General features: G+C 37.4%; 3 protein-coding genes across 3 annotated transcripts in view; 1 reads left to right on the top strand and 2 right to left on the bottom strand.

Moving 5' to 3' along the window:
• Positions 1 to 8,700, top strand: part of Spata1 (spermatogenesis associated 1) — a 36,964-nt gene extending 28,264 nt beyond the window's left edge. The window contains exons 11-15 of the mRNA XM_051166065.1: positions 1,034 to 1,212; positions 2,811 to 2,909; positions 5,338 to 5,425; positions 5,718 to 5,821; positions 7,932 to 8,700. Coding sequence (XP_051022022.1) covers positions 1,034 to 1,212; positions 2,811 to 2,909; positions 5,338 to 5,425; positions 5,718 to 5,821; positions 7,932 to 7,982 — 521 coding nt within the window. The 3' untranslated portion in view covers positions 7,983 to 8,700. The remainder of the gene's footprint in view (positions 1 to 1,033; positions 1,213 to 2,810; positions 2,910 to 5,337; positions 5,426 to 5,717; positions 5,822 to 7,931) is intronic.
• Positions 6,851 to 11,599, bottom strand: LOC127206701 (di-N-acetylchitobiase). Its single transcript, XM_051166064.1, has 4 exons — positions 11,265 to 11,599; positions 9,795 to 9,892; positions 8,695 to 8,856; positions 6,851 to 7,295 (listed from the first exon to the last, which is right to left on the bottom strand). Exons 1-4 carry the CDS (start codon positions 11,341 to 11,343, stop codon positions 7,104 to 7,106), a joined length of 531 nt encoding a protein of 176 aa, XP_051022021.1. The 5' UTR covers positions 11,344 to 11,599; the 3' UTR covers positions 6,851 to 7,103.
• Positions 11,600 to 15,512: 3,913 nt separating this feature from the next.
• LOC127206448 (di-N-acetylchitobiase-like) lies at positions 15,513 to 16,459 on the bottom strand. The gene is made up of 2 exons (XM_051165730.1): positions 16,240 to 16,459; positions 15,513 to 15,766 (listed from the first exon to the last, which is right to left on the bottom strand). The coding sequence occupies exons 1-2, from the start codon at positions 16,457 to 16,459 to the stop codon at positions 15,528 to 15,530; spliced, it is 459 nt and encodes a 152-aa protein (XP_051021687.1). The 3' UTR covers positions 15,513 to 15,527.
• Positions 16,460 to 16,806: the final 347 nt, after the last annotated feature.

The following is a 16,806-nucleotide window of genomic DNA, read 5'->3' as shown; positions in this document are numbered from 1 at the left end:
TGACATTTCTGCTGTCAGGTCACACTAGTCCAAAACTCTTTAACCTCAGAGAGATTCTTAGGAGATAGGCAAAAAGCAGCCACTTTCTTTGCCAAAAAAATTACAATAATTGTCTCTAGCCCAGTTGCTATTATTGTACCCCTCTGAAAACCCTTGAGCTGAGCCTCTATAGTCCACATTGCTCTCAGCACTACTGTCTTCCAGGTGCTTCCTAGGATGGCCCATTAAATCTTGCTTATAGCATTCGATCACTTTCCTAATCCAAAGTCCAAAAGTCAGTGTATCTCCAACAAGCAACATGCTAAGGTCTGTCACAGCACTACCCTAATCCCTAGTGCCAACTTCTGTCTTCGTTACTTTTACATTGCTGTGAAGAGATACCATGGCCAAGGCAACTTATAACAAAAAGCATTTAACTGATAGCTTGCTTACAATTTCAGAGAGTCCATGATCATCATGGAGGGAAACACGGCAGCAGGAAGGGAGTCATGGCACTGGAGAAGTAGCTGGGAGCTTACATTTGGTGCACTAGCAGGAGGTAGAGGGACTGAGGCTGGTGTGGGCTTTTGAAGCTCTCTACCCACTTCCCCTAAAGATACATCTCCCAACAAGGCCACGCCTTCTGACCCTTTTCACAGACGTCTACTAGCCTCAGACTGATCATTCTCATTCTCATTCCAACAACACACTAAGTATATTATTCACTAGTAAACATTTCTCTCAGCTAAGGTATTAATTCATCCATAAGAGATGGGACAGAAACCAGTGTGGTGGTGCACACCTTTGATCCCAGCACTCGGGAGGCAGAGGCAGGTGGTTCTCTGTGAGTTTGGGGCCAGCCTGGTCTACAAAGAGAGTTCCAGGACAGCCAGGGATATACAGAGAAACTCTGTCTTGGAAAACCAGAAAAAAGGGGAGGAGGGAGACAGAAATACTTTGTTTTTTAAACTCTAGGGTTGTAGGTTCTTTCTAAAAAGTTTCATCCTTTATCAGTAACAACCTATAACTTTTATTGCTGGTGCTTTGTTTGTAGCCTGTGATAGCTGGAAGAAAAAATACCTTGACACCAAGAAAGTCACAGCATCACTGGAGGAAGTTTTAACAAAACTTCGAGAAGATTTGGAACTTTACTATAAAAAACTGCTCATGCAGCTTGAAGCCAGGGAGATCAAGATGCGACCAAGGAATCTGGCAAACATCTCAGATTCTAAGGTACTGTGCCCCTGTCACTAGAAAAGTCCAGTGTAGGAAGTGTGCTTTATATTTGTATTACTGTGTTTAGGATTCTTTGGGTTACTTGTAGCAAAGCTTGCTTGGACAGTTAAAAACAAAATCCGTGGCCTGGTATCCAGGAGAGGCACTGAGGAGGCAACAGTCAGAGATAGTGTCGTTTAGGGCCTTGCTGCTTTTGGTATTTCCTCCCATTCTTATTGACGGCTTCATTATAGAAAAGCTTTTTCCTAATAGCAGTGGAGTTGCCAATGGCCAATAGGATCGTATTTTTTAAGATAGGAGAGAAACCTGGTCCAGAGTAATAGAATATAAAATTCTCTCCTTTAGCCTGGTGGAGGTCAACCAGGCAGGAACAGTTGCCAAGGAGCACTCTGGCTGCTCTTGGCAAATTAGCATTACACAGAGATAGCTGCCTGATAAACCAGAGCTCAGTGCCAACTGACACTACTGTAGGCCTGTGGGAGAGGGCTTTACAGCACCCATAGGACTCAGAATTAGATATTCCAAAGAAGTTTTACATTATATGAAATTTTGATCAATTCATTTTTTTGAGGTAGTCTTGCATCTAACATCACAGACAATATTATCCTTTTTTGTATAATTCTACCACATAATTAAATACGCAGAAATAAACAAACTCAGGAGATATTTAACAGTTTGCTCTTTTGTTAGAGTGATCTCACATATCCAAAAGACTTAAAATATGTTAATTATTATAATGACTTCACTTTAGAATAATAAAATAGTAAATGTTTACTGTTTTAGACAAATTTAATATAAAAAACCCAGATCAGCTAAAATGATTACTTACCATATTAGTTGATATCATTTTAATATAGTCAATACTTTTATCTTACAGTTTTATTGGTTCAACATGAGAGTCTATTTCACAAAGGAAGTCTAAAAATTTTTGTTTTGTTTTTCAAGACAGAGTTTCTCTGTGTAGCCTCAGCTGTCCTGGAACTTGCTCTGTAGACCAGGCTAGTCTTGAACTCAGAGATCTGCCTGCCTCTGCCTCCCAAGTGCTGGGATTAAAGGCATGCACCACCACAGCCCTGCATGGAAGTTTAAAATTCTTAAATAACTTTAGAAAAGAGTATTGTACTGCATAAGGTTTTCTGGAAAAAAAGTAGATTTTCTTATATAAAACAGTTTAATTATTAAATATTTTGAAATAATCCCAATCTGATTCAATTAATAAAATACTATGCTGATGTTTAAGTGTTTGCTAATATAATTTGCAAGTTAATAGTGTTAATGATGTTAAATTGATGGTCAGTTTTCCAAAAGCAATTTTGTTTTCTGAGACAGGATCTTACTATGTACCCAGCCTGGCCTCACACTTTAGATCCTCCTGCCTCAGCCTCCTAAATACTGAGATTATAAGTATGTGCCATGATGTCAGGATCATTTCTTAAAAATAATAAATGACTCATACAGAGCAGCAGTGAAAGTCATCTGTACTGTGCAAGAACTCAACATGAAGACAGACATGACCACCTCATAGCTTATGTTCATAAGGCCATTTATGCTAAATACACAAATAAACTAAATAAATAATTTTATGTATCACACAGAATTATCTTATAATCCAGATTACTGAAGTACAGCATGCAATTGACCAACTTAAGAGAAAATTGGATACTGATAAGATGAAACTCATATTAGAAGTTAAGGTAATGTATTTCTCCTTATCAGATGATAATATTCATCTTGAAATAAAATAGTTTGGTTTTTTAAACTCGAATGTCAATGTTGTAAGGGTAGCAAGGACTGACTTTTAAAATTGGTACTTTAACATGAACTAGAACAGGAATGAACAAAATGCAGGAAGAAAACTAAATATTATAAAAAGATGCATGTTATAACAGGCCAAGGTAACATTTTATTAAAAGTAATTAAAACTTAAAGGGCCATGTGAGACAATACAGTATGAAAAGAAAAATAGTTTTCCTACACTTGTGTAGCCTGCACAAGGTCCTGTATTTCAGACATTCTTAAATCAACAAACCTCTGGCTAAGCCCCTAACTCCCACTTAATTTGTTCCTTTTCTTGGGTGACCATTTTCTTGTTGCTACTTCATACATATGAGGCATGGCTTTTCTATTAGATACTAAGTGCCCCAAATGCTGCTAAGGGTCTTAAATGCTTGACCTCCCTCATTTCTTTCTTTCTTTTTGTTTTTGTTTTTGTTTTTTCAAGATAGGGTTTCTCTGTGTAGCCTTGGTTATTCTAGACTCACTTTGTAGACAGGCTGGGCTCGAACTCACAGAGATCTGCCTGCCTCTGCCTCCCAAGTGCTGGAATTTAAGGCGTGCACCACCACGCCCGGCTCTTTCATTTCTTAAGGAAAATTGAGGCCAACCAAAAGGCTAAGTGCTTTGCTCTGAGTGTAATGTACAAGGTTGGAGCAGCTACCACTGTTCCACGAACTGGGTATGTATGGACCAAGAGCAGCAGCACCTATAGATTTGTGAAGAGTAAAGAATCTCAGGCTTCCCTGGGCTTGCGGAGTCAAATGTTGCATTTTAAAACAAATTCTCCTGTTAAGATAGACCATTAAACCTTTAGAAGAACTACTTATGCCCTACTACCTTGAATAAATACAACAGGCTAAGGCTTCATTTTCCGCTCCTTATTTCTGAAAATAGCATTGTGGGAATCTTTGGTAGTTCACTCAGAAATCAATAAACACTCAGTATTGATTATAAGTCCTTTAGACACTCTTGTTAAATATGGGATTTTTTTTCTCTAGTCCATAAGCTGAAAACTTTCTTTTCTTCTGGTCTTTAAAACTAAATTACTATTAGGTTCAAGTCATATTTGTAAAGTTAAAATCTACACAAAAGGTAGAATCTAATTGCACACTTTCTAGAAGAAAGTGGATAAAAGTCCTAACTGAAGGTTTGGGGAGGCACTCTGCTACATCCCCACTAACCAGATACACACTGGTGTCTCTACCCTGGCTCCCTGTCCACATATTGAACACATGCTGTTTTCCTTCACTGGACAAATTAGTTCTGTTCTTTCCTCTTAAGTCTTAAGAATCCTAATGCTGAGCCAGCCTTGAGGAAAGTGAACTGCATCTACAACTACACTGGTGTAGTAGAAAGTGGTAAATTTAAGTTAGCAAAAGGTAAATAAAATTCAAAATGCTTAGTTACACAAGCTACATTTGAAGTATGTAATATCCTTAGGTGGTAGTGGCAACCATATTCAACAGTGACGTATACAACATCTCTCTTCTAGAAAGCTCTACTAGTCAGTGCTAATTCTAGAAAGTGGTAATTATTCTGTGCCATGAAACTATTCTGGAAAAAGAGTGAATGGAAAATTTCCGCAGTTTTCCTGTTCTATGTATATATGCTTGTTTTGTTCTTAAAGATAGGGGTTCTCTGTGTAGCCTTGGCTGGCTGACCTGGACTCATTTTGAAGACCAAGGTGGCTTTGAACTCAGAGATCTGCCTGCCTCTGCCTCCTGAATGCTGGGGTTACAGGTGTATGGCACTATGCCCATCTTATGTATATATGCTTTAATGAAAGAATGTAGTCTTTCATTTTCTGATCAACAAGAGTTTTGTTCTGTTTTGTTTTTATAAATGCAGGGATTGGGTTGTAGCTCAGTGGAGAAGTGCTTGTCTGTCATACACAATGAACTGAGAAACCCCTAGCATGTACGTGCATATAAAACTTCAGCAAAGGCCTCCATACTTCAGAGATTATTCCTATGACACCATACATAACTTTATCCAAACAGTTAAGACTGTTCCAAATCATCTACTCAACTCCTGGGACAGAGAAGCTCTCCTGGGAAACAGAGCTCACACAGGCAGCCTCTGCTCTGAAGGAAGCCTGTGTGCAGGGTCCTGTTGGTGTGTGTTTTACTTGTTCCACACTGAGATTTTGAGGCATGTCAACACAAAGGGCATTATCTCATGCACATGTCGTTAGCTAAGAATGCCTACTAAGTGGGATGTGTAACAGGATTTATTGTAGTACTGTAGAGAGAATGAAGGCATGAGAGGCAGTGAGGGCAGTGCCAACCGTGATGTGCTTTTAGAAGGGCAAGATGAAGGTCATTTAAAAATTACCTCTCTCTACAGACGAGAAAACAAGCAGTTTCAAATTTACAGACACTAAAAGCTGAACTGACACAGAAGAAAATGGGCGCTTCTTTCCGATCGCCATCATGTATGTTCATTTAACTTTTCTCTTAACATTTAAAATATTTATTTGAACAAAATAAGCCACTATGTTCCCTGGTAATATTCACATAAATAATGAAGTTGATGTATCAGTTAAAGAATAAGTTTAAAAATAAAATTTAAATTTTGCTATTTGTGTGGGTATTGCAAATTATAGCATAAATAGTGGCTGTTTATTTTGAAGATCTTGAGTATATTACTTATTTTGCAGTATTATATTTCATAACTGATTTTTTGTTTTTGTTTCTTTGTTGTTTATCTTTGGTTTTTCAATACAGGGTTTCTCTGTATAGCTTTGGCTGTTCTAAACTCCCTTTGTAGACCAGGCTGGCCTCAAACTTACAGCATTCCACCTGCCTCAGAAGGAGTGCTGGGATTAAAGGTGTGCACCACCAAGCCCACCTGTAATTGATTACTTTTAATAAACAAGTTTAAAGGCCAGTATGACTGCAAGATTAATGACTAGCAAAACATACAATGTTTTAGTAAGTACCAGTGTATTTGCCTGGAAATAGAATCTTGTTATCCAGTTTTGATTAAAAACAGTTGTATCTACTCATACAACAAGTCTGTGTCTAATAATTTAATTTGTATTGATTTTAGAAATGTAAAGAGATTTTTAGAAATATAAAGTTATTCAACATATGCCATGGAAGAAAATAATTTTACTGTCATAAGCAACTGTGGAAATAGAAAAACACAATACTGTCATAACAGATAGTTGATAAACCAAATTATTCCAGTTTGGAAGGGGACCATATGTAAAGAAGATAGGGTTTATGTAAATGGAGGTCAAAGGACACAAACAATTAGTCTGTTCTTTCAGGAAGTAATGTAAATACAATGTAATGATTTATTTTATTTTTATTTAATGTTATATGTATGGACATATGTCTGTCTGTGTACCATGTGTGTGCCAGAAGACTGCATCAGATCCCCTGGAGCTGGAGTTGTGAGCAGCCTAAGATGCTAGGAATTGAACCAGTGCTCTGGAGGAGCAGCCAGCACGCCCTGTTACTTTATTGATAGTTTGAGAAAGAACAAGGACTGCTTTATCTTTAGAAATTTATTTTTACAAAATTAATCATTTAGAGAAAGAAACTAGTTTAGAGAATAATGTTCTTTCTTAGATAGCTTAAAAGCAAGCTGCAAATGTAGAATGAAAAGCAAAGTAGGCGAGAAATGAGTGTTAACAAGTAAAGGACCATGAGTGACGAGAATTTTAAACAGTGAATAGAATCAAGTCCAGTACCAGCTTATTCTTATTACAAGGGTTCACATAAACCCCACTATTCTCTCTGGTCCACTAGTTACAAACATTTCTAAAATACGCATTATTTTTACAGTATATCTTAATACCAGGAGGGAAAACTCAGCATGAAATTTTGAAAGCAAGATTTCTAATTAATTATAATACTGAAATATACAGAAATGTTTAATAGAGTCAGCTGACCTGTTTCTTTTATATTCATGGATAATTAAGATATGTGTTTTTCGAGTGCTAATGAAGAATTTATTTCTTACCTGTGTATATAGTATACCAATAAGTAAATTATAGCAACATGACAAAAATATATTCATTTTTATCTCTTCAAAAAGTTAGATCTACTTATACAGCTCAGTCCTGAAAAATCTAATATTCTGACAAAAGATGCTCCTCTCCATCACAGCTCTGGCTTTAAGGCTTCCCACATTTCTTCCGTTTGCTCTCTGGCTACAGGATCATCTGAGTAGTCAAGAGAGTTTGCATTCCACATGCCAATGCCGCGCAAGCCGTAGTTTTTGACAAATGCCGCCTTTAGTGAAACGCTCTGGGGGTTATCATACCACACTTGATGAAAATAGCCAGAAGGATCCTATACAAAAACAATTAAATTGGAAATTTGGAGTATTTAATACAATAAGGGGGAAATACTGAAACACAAGGATTGAAGATGCATGCAATGAAATAAAGACAATTTTATAGCACATGGCTTTCCTGCTGTGTTACTTCATGGTTATATGCATATTTCTAAATATTATCTTGTAGTTTAGCAATAATAAATAGTACACAATTTAATCTCCTATTTAAGAAGTATTCTTTATTTGATCTGTTCCAATTACTATCAACTAAGATGTACTCTTGACTCATTGTACACCATAGAACTTTTCAATGTGCAGACTCCAATAGAGCCTGGTGATGAGCACCTGGTGATGAGCACCTGGTGATGAACACCTGGTGATGAGCACCTGGTGACGAATTCATAAGGCTGAGGCAAGCCCAGTGAGACCTATCTAGAAAAACACAAGACAAAGTAACAGTTCACATTCATATATTGTCACTCTATATAATACATGTTGAATCAAATTCTTGTAAGGCAGGTGCTGGGATCCATATCAGTTTATTTTATGTTTCAATATTCCACTGGGTGTAACCTAAGTTAAAGAGAGCAACTGCTACTGTATATTAAAACCAACTTGTTTGTTTGTTTGTTTGTTTCTATTCCTTACAGTTTCTGGAAGTATGCCAATCTAGGCATTCAACAGATGAATACGGTTTGTGATAAATGAGCCAGGTGAACAGGTAATCGCAGTGCAGCAGGAAAGTGCTGCCTTGCTAGGTCTTAATAACTGACTCTTAAAGGCTGTTGGAGGTGACTACCTTGATGACTTCACACAGAACTAAGAACAATGAATTAGTCTCTGTTCGTATATTTACCTTCTACCCTGTACCACTGTCTCTCAAGAAACACATGGGTTATTAGAAAATAAATACAAGTAAAGGACCAGATGCAGACAAAAGAACAAATGGCGAAAAATGTATTGAAAGAAAAATCCAGAAATATAAAGAATAATAATTTACTGTTTTTATATGCATTAAGAAACTGCTTAAACGCAATTCTAGTATTTTTGTCTGTGGTAGCACTCTTGGAATTATTTTCTTGATTAGTCTACTTTGGAGAACAAGAGTAACTTAGTAGCCAGGCACTGGTGGCACCTTTAGCATAATTACCAACTATTAAGGAAGTTCTCTTTGTGGTATGCATATCTTATAGAACTTTCCAAAGAGAATTGACAAAGCATAATAATTTCATTGGTAATGTAACTCAATTGTTCCCCCAGCTCCCTCAGGGAACTAAATTTCCTGATTATACATAATCAGATTTATGCACAAAAGCAGAAAAACTGGTAACTAGTTACTGTCAAATATCTAACCACAAAATATAGAGTTATGGAAACTAAGAGGATAAATGTTCATAATTAGTGAAAATTTACCTTGTAGTTATAATAAGGAGCTTTCTGGTCTTTACTCCATTGGCTTCCAGAAACAGAACTATTTACTTGTTTCATGATCACTTTGTAGGGCACCTGATGTCCTGCAGCATCGCTACAAGGAGCGCCCCTAAAAGGGACCTTTGCAATGGTGCAAACATCATCCTGGAAATTAAAAAATGTCCATTTTTTATTAAGCAAATGTTAACAGACAAATGAAAAAATAATAAAAAACTATTAGAAATAAAAGATATGCTATAAAGAACCTGACTATACAAGAATAATCATGAAATTAATAATAAAATGAAATGCACAGTTTTCAGAAACTTTCATATTTAAAGAATTAAAAAGAAAGTCTAGCCTCAAAATGTATTTCAAAAATTATTCAAACCAGCCATTGGGCAAAATGTCCTCGTTTCTGCCACAGACAGAATTCTGCCTAAAAATAGGCAAGCTTCAACACAGGCAGAGTCGATGGCCAAACTCTGCCAAGACAGGGTAAGCAAGTCCTCTATAGTTGCTGCCTTGCAAATATCTCTGTCAGATATATTGGGCCAGAAGGCTGAAGATGATGCTCCAGCGTTATAGAGAGTTTTTGGGTGGCTGTTCAGGCAGCAAACTGTCTCTGTTTTTTCATTTGGAAGCTGCTAACCTGCACTTCCTGTTTACTCAGGTAATTAATTTTATTCCTTCTCAAGTCTCAGATGGGGTTGAAGACCAGGTAGTTTAGTCTTATAATTAAGCTTAGTTGTTTAGGGGTTAAGATGTTTTTAGGTCTAGATACATGTTTTAAGTTGATAATGATGAGATATGATAGATACTGATTTACATTCAGAATTTTAGACTCATCAAGATAGGAAATATGTTTTCTTCAAGGTTGCCAAATACAAACAGCCAAACACTATGAATGTACATTAATATAATTCCTGATTGTTTAGTGGTTCTTCTTGCTCTGTGTGGTTTATTTTACGTGTAATTATATAAATGTATATGTAAAAAATTAAAAAATATTAATAAAAATTATTTAAATAAAGCTTCATCCATCCAGAGCAGAAGAAAATATATAATGGGGTAATATCACATAACAGACAAATTGTTCTTACCTCTGAGAGATTCAGGCAGGTGTAATCATAGCCGTACCAAGCAATGCCCATCACGAGTTTCTTAGGGCTAATGCCCATGTTGATGTAGTCACTATATCCTAGTTATATGGAAAGAGAAAAAAATCACTCTTTCATTTATATATGTTAATATGTAGATACAAACCAGGCAACCACACTGCCTTAAGTTTGTAAAAACGCTTTATCTGTGCATATAAAAGATGGGTTTTCTTCTCTGGTGTCATAAAAGTTATCCCTTAAGAACTAGAGATGCTGTGTCTTGCTTTCTAAGCTATTTCTTTTTTAACAGAGATGATCTCCAATGAAGATGGTATGGAAACAAAATAAATAAAACATATTAAGAGAGATAAAATTTTCAAGAAATCATATTAATTTTATGTGTTAGCTGCTAATATATATTTGACATTTGGGGTTCTGAAGCTTCAAAAAAAGTTCTATAAAACTTAAACTTCGTGACAGTGATATTCAGAATTTCTTATAAAAACTCAAGTGTTCCATGTTTCCTAATGACAGCTGGAGACAAGAAATGTCCTTGCTCTTATATGTAGCAACCTGTAGTTTAGGACACAAAGAATATGAGCAAACTCTCCAACCACTCCTGAGAGTGCTGACTGGCTGGATCTTGTGCCAAGCTCGTGCCAGCAGCTGGAGCTGCTGTAAACTCACACGTGTATAGTCCTTCATAACCAGAAGACACTTTTGCTATGGGCCTCACCAACTCTGGTTCCTACAGGCTTTCTGTCTACCCCACAATAGTTCCTCCACGCCCCCCCCCCTCGTGTGTGTGTGTGTGTGTGTGTGTGTGTGTGTGTGTGTGTGCGCCCAAAAGTTTCCATTTATGGTTGAGTGTATATAGTTGAGTTCATATATAGTTACTGTCTGCACTCTTGACTAGTTGTGAATTTCTGCAATAACTTACATAATATTAAACAAAATATCTTGGCATACGACTAGAGTGTTAGACTTGAAGTAAAAATACCATTTACGCCCCATCTCATCTATAACATGGGATCAATGATAATATAGCTATCCCTTGGGCTGGACAAATGGCTCAGTGGTTAAGAGCACCAGCTGCTCTTCCAAAGGTCCTGAGTTCAATTCCCAGCCACCACATGGTGGCTCACAACCATCTATAATAAGGTCTGGTGCCCTCTTCTGGTGTACATGCAGGCAAAACACTGTATACATAATAAATAAATAAATCTTTGATGGTATAGCTATCCCATAAGGCTATGATAAGTAAATTAAATGTTTAAACTTTTAAAAATAATAAAGCTCTCCAATTTATTTTTATTCTTTGTATTTTATTATATATTTTATTATTGTACCTTATTTGTAAAGCATGCCTTATATATAAAGTATATAAATAATTTAAAAATACTAAAAGTACCTTAGTGTCTGAGGTTTTGGAATAAACGTCACTAATTTAGTGCTCATCTCTTGTGTTCTTACCAGTTACTGTCTGATTGTAGGGAGCATTGGCTGCTGCAATACATTCTGACCAGATCTGACTCTGCTCATCATAAGACATCACGAAGAGAAAGTCACAGGCATCTGCAATCCCAGTATAATTATAGCATCTTTTGTCTATGTTCTTTGGTGACCAAGCTACATCAAAGGTTACCTGTGAAAAAACTACATAGTGTTTTATATAACGTGATAGAGTATATTATATCAGATGTTTATCATACTTTTTCTTGCCTCATTCTACTCAAGAACAGAGAACTGCTTATAATGTATGCAATATGGGGTCTGACACATGTAGAAGAGGTCTAATAAATATATTTTGTTACTACATTGGACTGGCGTGCATCTGTATCTGGACACATAAGGACCAGGAGCAGAGCACTGTAAAGAAAAAGAATGTCAAGTTTGAATATTCTCAAAGGCTGGGCTGGCAACTCATTGATGGAGAGAAGCAAGTTCAGTAATAGCACATGATGTGGGCCTGGGTGAATGGAGAGTGACGCCACATGGAAGGAAATCAAATACAGAAGACTTTAAAGTACTGCACAGGCTTCGTAGGTCAGCTGTTGGTACTGCCTGATGGTTATCTGGAGTCACAATCATGGTGACCATGGTGGCGTGGGCCCAGTATGACACAGTCAGAGAATTGGGTCCTATTCATTAACTCAGATGCTTAACACAACACTTAAATCATCTTAGTGTCTGGAAACAGCCAAATGAAGCAGGTGAAAGTTATGCTTTACTTTGAATAGTGATCAACAAGGATGAGTCTCTTAAAATATGTTTTTTACCTTAACTATTTATAATTTTAATGTGTAGAAACATTCTAATGTTCCCTCAACTGTCTCCCTTAATGTGATAACAATTATAAAATAAATCTTTATGCAAAGCTTTGTTTTGTCTAATTTATATGACCAAACTTTCAGACTTTCTCAGAGTTTTCCCTATGCTTCACTGATATTAACAGTTCTACAACAAATGGCTATGAAGTAAAATTTGTACAATTTGGACCTGTTTTGTAACTGCCTCTTACTACAAAATGGGAGCTGTCTTGCGGTCATAGAGAAAGTAAGTACCTCCTAGCCAATGGCTCCCAACCTTCCTAATGCTGTGCCCTTTAATACAACTCCTCCTGGTGTGCTGACCCCAACCGTAAAATTATTTTTGCTGCTACTTTATAATTGTAATTTTGCTACTGTTGTGAATTGTAATGTAAGTATTTTGGAATGGAGGTTACAACCCAAAGGTTGAGAGTTAAAGTTCCAATCTGTTGTGTTACTATTTGTATATCTTGAATACTAAGAGTATTTCCCCTTGAATGGCCTGTCACTTCTGAGAGGGTAGTGGTTAGAGCCCCTTGTCTTTGCATTAGATCTTATGGCTTGTCCCCTGCTAAGCCAGTCACACAAGGCAGTGAATCTACATTGGGAAGGAGGCTGCAGAACAGACTCTGCCCAGGCACTGGCAGCTCTTGAGCTCTGTGACCACAGTCCTGCGCCGCCACTTTCCCACCCCAGCCTCTCTATCAGGGACAGTCTTGTTTTCTGACACCAACTTAAGAAGTTCTAAGCCATGCCTGAATGACTCCTTTTTGAGTGGTCTATCATTTGTTCTCTTCCTTTCTTTTTTTTATAAAAATGTTTCCAAGTATTATTTGAAGATTAACTCTGTATAAGTGATATGTAACTTTTAAAATCTTTAAGTTAACTTATTCAGGGCAGGCAAGATGGCTCAGGGTAAAGGATCTCACCACCAAGCCTGCAAACCTGAGTTTGTTCTCTGGAACTTATGGAAGGACACGTGCACGTGTACACGTGCATGCACATGCATGCACACACACACATACACACTAACTCATAAAAACTAAATAAGCAAATTAAAAAAATTAATTCAACAAGTATTTATCAAACAATTCCTGAGAGTGAGTGACTTCATCATCCTGTCTAAGCTAGAGCTCTCTCCTTCTAGATTGCTACCACTTATGAATCTTCATTTCTCCTCTCTGTTTACATATTATTACAGGATAATTTCCTATGGTCACTTATTACATACTGAATAAAATGCATTTTTCTATCCTGATATTCTGAATCTTTCACAATCTGGCCTTTGCATCTTTACTCTCATAAATATGAACTTCATGTAACATATTCCCCTAATATAAACTTGACCCCTCAAGAACAAAAAAGACAATTTTGGGATTTGGTTTTGCTAGTCCTTTTGACCTTGCCCTTTCACCATAGGTGAGTCAGGACTGGCAAACATTGTCTACATGCCAAGTCTAACCCTCTACTAACAGAACGAAGACAGATTTTCTAAGACCAAAACTTGAGAGGCCTATAGTACCCTGAATAGAAGGTATTCACTATTTGTAATCTATGCTGAAAACTGGTAAACATTTCTTGAACATTTCCTGAGTGTAAGGTCTATGCTGTCATCCCAGTGTAAACCATACATCTCCTTCCCACTAGGTATGTCTGTCCTTGTGTCATTTAATTTACCGGTGTGTCTCAAGCTCATGACAACCAGCTGTTGGGGGTTGGTCTGGTGCTATCTCTATATATATGCTGAACTATGGGCTCCCAGATCTGGCTGCCGTCCGGATGAGTGCATTGTCACATACGCTGATCAATGTTGTGTAAACTTTGTTCCCCAATTACTTCTGATTGGTTAATAGTAAGCTGGGCAAAGAGAGGTAGGTGGAACTTTTCATTCCTGGGCTTGGGGTCTCAGGTATGGACCACGAGGCAGAAGAGAAGGAGGAAGAAGAGAGAGAAGATGTGGCCATGAGGAATTGGCCTGATGGAGAGAAAAAGCCCAAGTAGGACAAATATGGCAAGCAACTTGGGGCACATGGCCAGAAGAAGCCAGACTAGCTTAGGGGATTAGTGTAAATGCTTATCCGGCCAGTTACTGAGCTTAAAGCTTAGTCATAAATATAATAAGTCTCTGAGTCATTGATTTGGGAGCTAGAGCAGGTGATTAGAAAAAGTCCCCTGAAAAATAGGAAATATCTACTACAACCAGCTCTAAAGCACATGGTAAAAATGCAATTCCCCAAGCTCTGTCCCACACTCAATGAATTAATGTCAGGGGATTTAAAATGTCTGGGGTCAAGTTCCAGAATCGCTGGTTTATAGTACTTATGATGTTCTACCTTGGACGAATATTACATGTATATATAATAGATGCTCAGAATATATACATTATACATATTTATACAAGGGTGATTTCTGCATCCATAAATTCTACAAAGTACAAGTAAAAAAATGTTTGCTAATTTTCTATACTAAACATGTATGGATTTTTTAACTAATATCCTCAACAACCAATGTAATAGCTATTGTAAAGATGATTTAAAGTATATGGGCAGTTTGTATAAGTTATATCAAATACTTTTCCATTTTATGTGTATGACTTTAGTATCTACAGATTTTGATATCCATTGAGAATAAACTTCCATGGATACCAAGGACAATGTGTGTGAGTCTACTTAAATATTTTGGCTTTTTTGAAATAGCATCTCACTATGTCACCCAGGCTAGCCTTGAACTCCCATTCTCTCTGCCTCCAACTACTAAGCATTAGGATTAAAGACATGTACCATCACATCTGCAGGATTTTAAATGTTTAAAGACAGAGATAATTTGCTCAGAAATTTTTTTTTTTTCAGTGCTGGAGGTTATACCAGGGGCCTCGTGCATATTTCTGGAAGTAACTCTCCAGTATGGATATGTATATATACTCGGGTTTTTAGGTTTTTATTATTTTTTATGACCCTGAGTTTTGTTAATGTATAGCCATGCTAACAGTCCTGATGTGGAGGCACACTGCACTTTGCTACTTACACAGTGTCTGGCAAGAAGCTTCGTGCTGAGATCTGCTCTAATTATGCTGCTGGCCTACTGTCACAGTTCGGACTGGCTGTGTTTGAGCTTTCATGGGCCCCGAGTGCTCTGCAAATAATACAGAGACTACAGAGAGCAGGGCACTTCTCCACACCTCCCCTCTTCTTTAGTCCTTGTTTTTTCTGCTCTGCACTAGTGAAAATCAGGTTAGGCCTGACTACTTGTCCTGCTGCCCCACAGCCCGTAGCGTGGCAGGCAAGGGGTAGAGCAATGCCAATTGAGCTTTTTGATATAAGTAAAAATTTAGAACCTTGAATAATAGTAACACTCCAGAAAAGGAACTCTGTCACCACTGCTATAAAACAAAGCATCCATTAGCCACACATTTGTGAATATATTTTCATTAATAACCAACAATGAAATGAACATTTACCTGTGATCCCTCAATCTCCCGGTGGAAATGCTCGGTAGTTTCTTTAACCAAAGCTGTCAGTGCTTCATATTCAGGTGATGAGCAATTAACTTCTTGTTCTATGTCTAAATTAATTCCATCCATATATTGTGTTTTGGCCAAATCAACTTTTTGAGCTACCCATGCTGCTCTGACCGTAGGATCAATGATGTCCTTCAGGGACACATCACCTGTGGAAGAAACATGGAGATGTCTGTCATAGTTAAAGCCATTTTCTCCACAAAGCCACTCCCAAAGAGATCAAAATATCTTTGAAACACATCACAAATTTTGGAATATTAAGCCTAATTCGCTTTTCAAATGGAGAAATAGTATGCTAAATAACAGCCACTGCTTACTAATCTTCAAAATGGTAATTATGAGTAAAACCATACTCAATTAGAAGCAAAACATGTAGACCTTATTAAAGGTCAGCATGCTACAATTAGGCAAGCACATTTGCTCAAAAACAAGAAGTGGTTTTATTCAGTTCTTTTTTTTTAAGGATCTGTATTTGTAGATTTAATGGTATCTACAAGTAACTAGGTTTTGAGAAACAGAGGCATAAAAAAAGGACTCTAACAATACACATTTTTTTTCTATTGGCGAGACACGTGTGTTTGCTAAAAAAAAAAAAAAAAAAAAAAAAAAAAAAAAAACATACCTTTTAGCACTACTCTGGCTCCTTTTGAATGAGCATAGCACATAAGTTCTGGGTCATATTTTCCAAAAACTGCCACAGTTGTAATCTGTGACCAGTCATAAGATTTCCAGGTTTTCTGTCCAACATCAAAACACAAAGACCTGCCAGGAAAACAGGGGTAGGCACCAGCCCTTAAATGGAGATCATCACACTGACATCCAGAGCTAGGAACCACCCCCATGTGTCGGACCCTGGAAGGGACACTGGGCACCGAGAGTGCAGGACGAAAACATCACGACGTGACCAATATAGCTGCTGGGTGCATGGACCTGGGGGGAAGTACTGGCTAGTGTTGAGGCCTGAAGACAAAAAGAGCAGGGTGACCATAAATGTTTAGTAGAATTTAGGCAAAGTACAGGAAAGAACCAGAGAACGGTTAATGCCAGGTAAATCATGAAAGGCTATGTCAGTTAGTGAGCCCTGTTCCAAAGCTGGTATCCTGAGGAAAATGAAGAGAACAAAAGCATTTTTGTTTAGTAACCAACTTATTGCAATTGGACTCACCATAAAAACATCACTCGTCCAGAC

Source organism: Acomys russatus, chromosome 23, assembly GCF_903995435.1.
Source record: "Acomys russatus chromosome 23, mAcoRus1.1, whole genome shotgun sequence".
Classification (NCBI taxonomy): Eukaryota; Metazoa; Chordata; class Mammalia; order Rodentia; family Muridae; genus Acomys; species Acomys russatus.
Note: the sequence above shows the minus strand (reverse complement) of the source record. Positions and strands in the feature narration are given on the sequence as shown.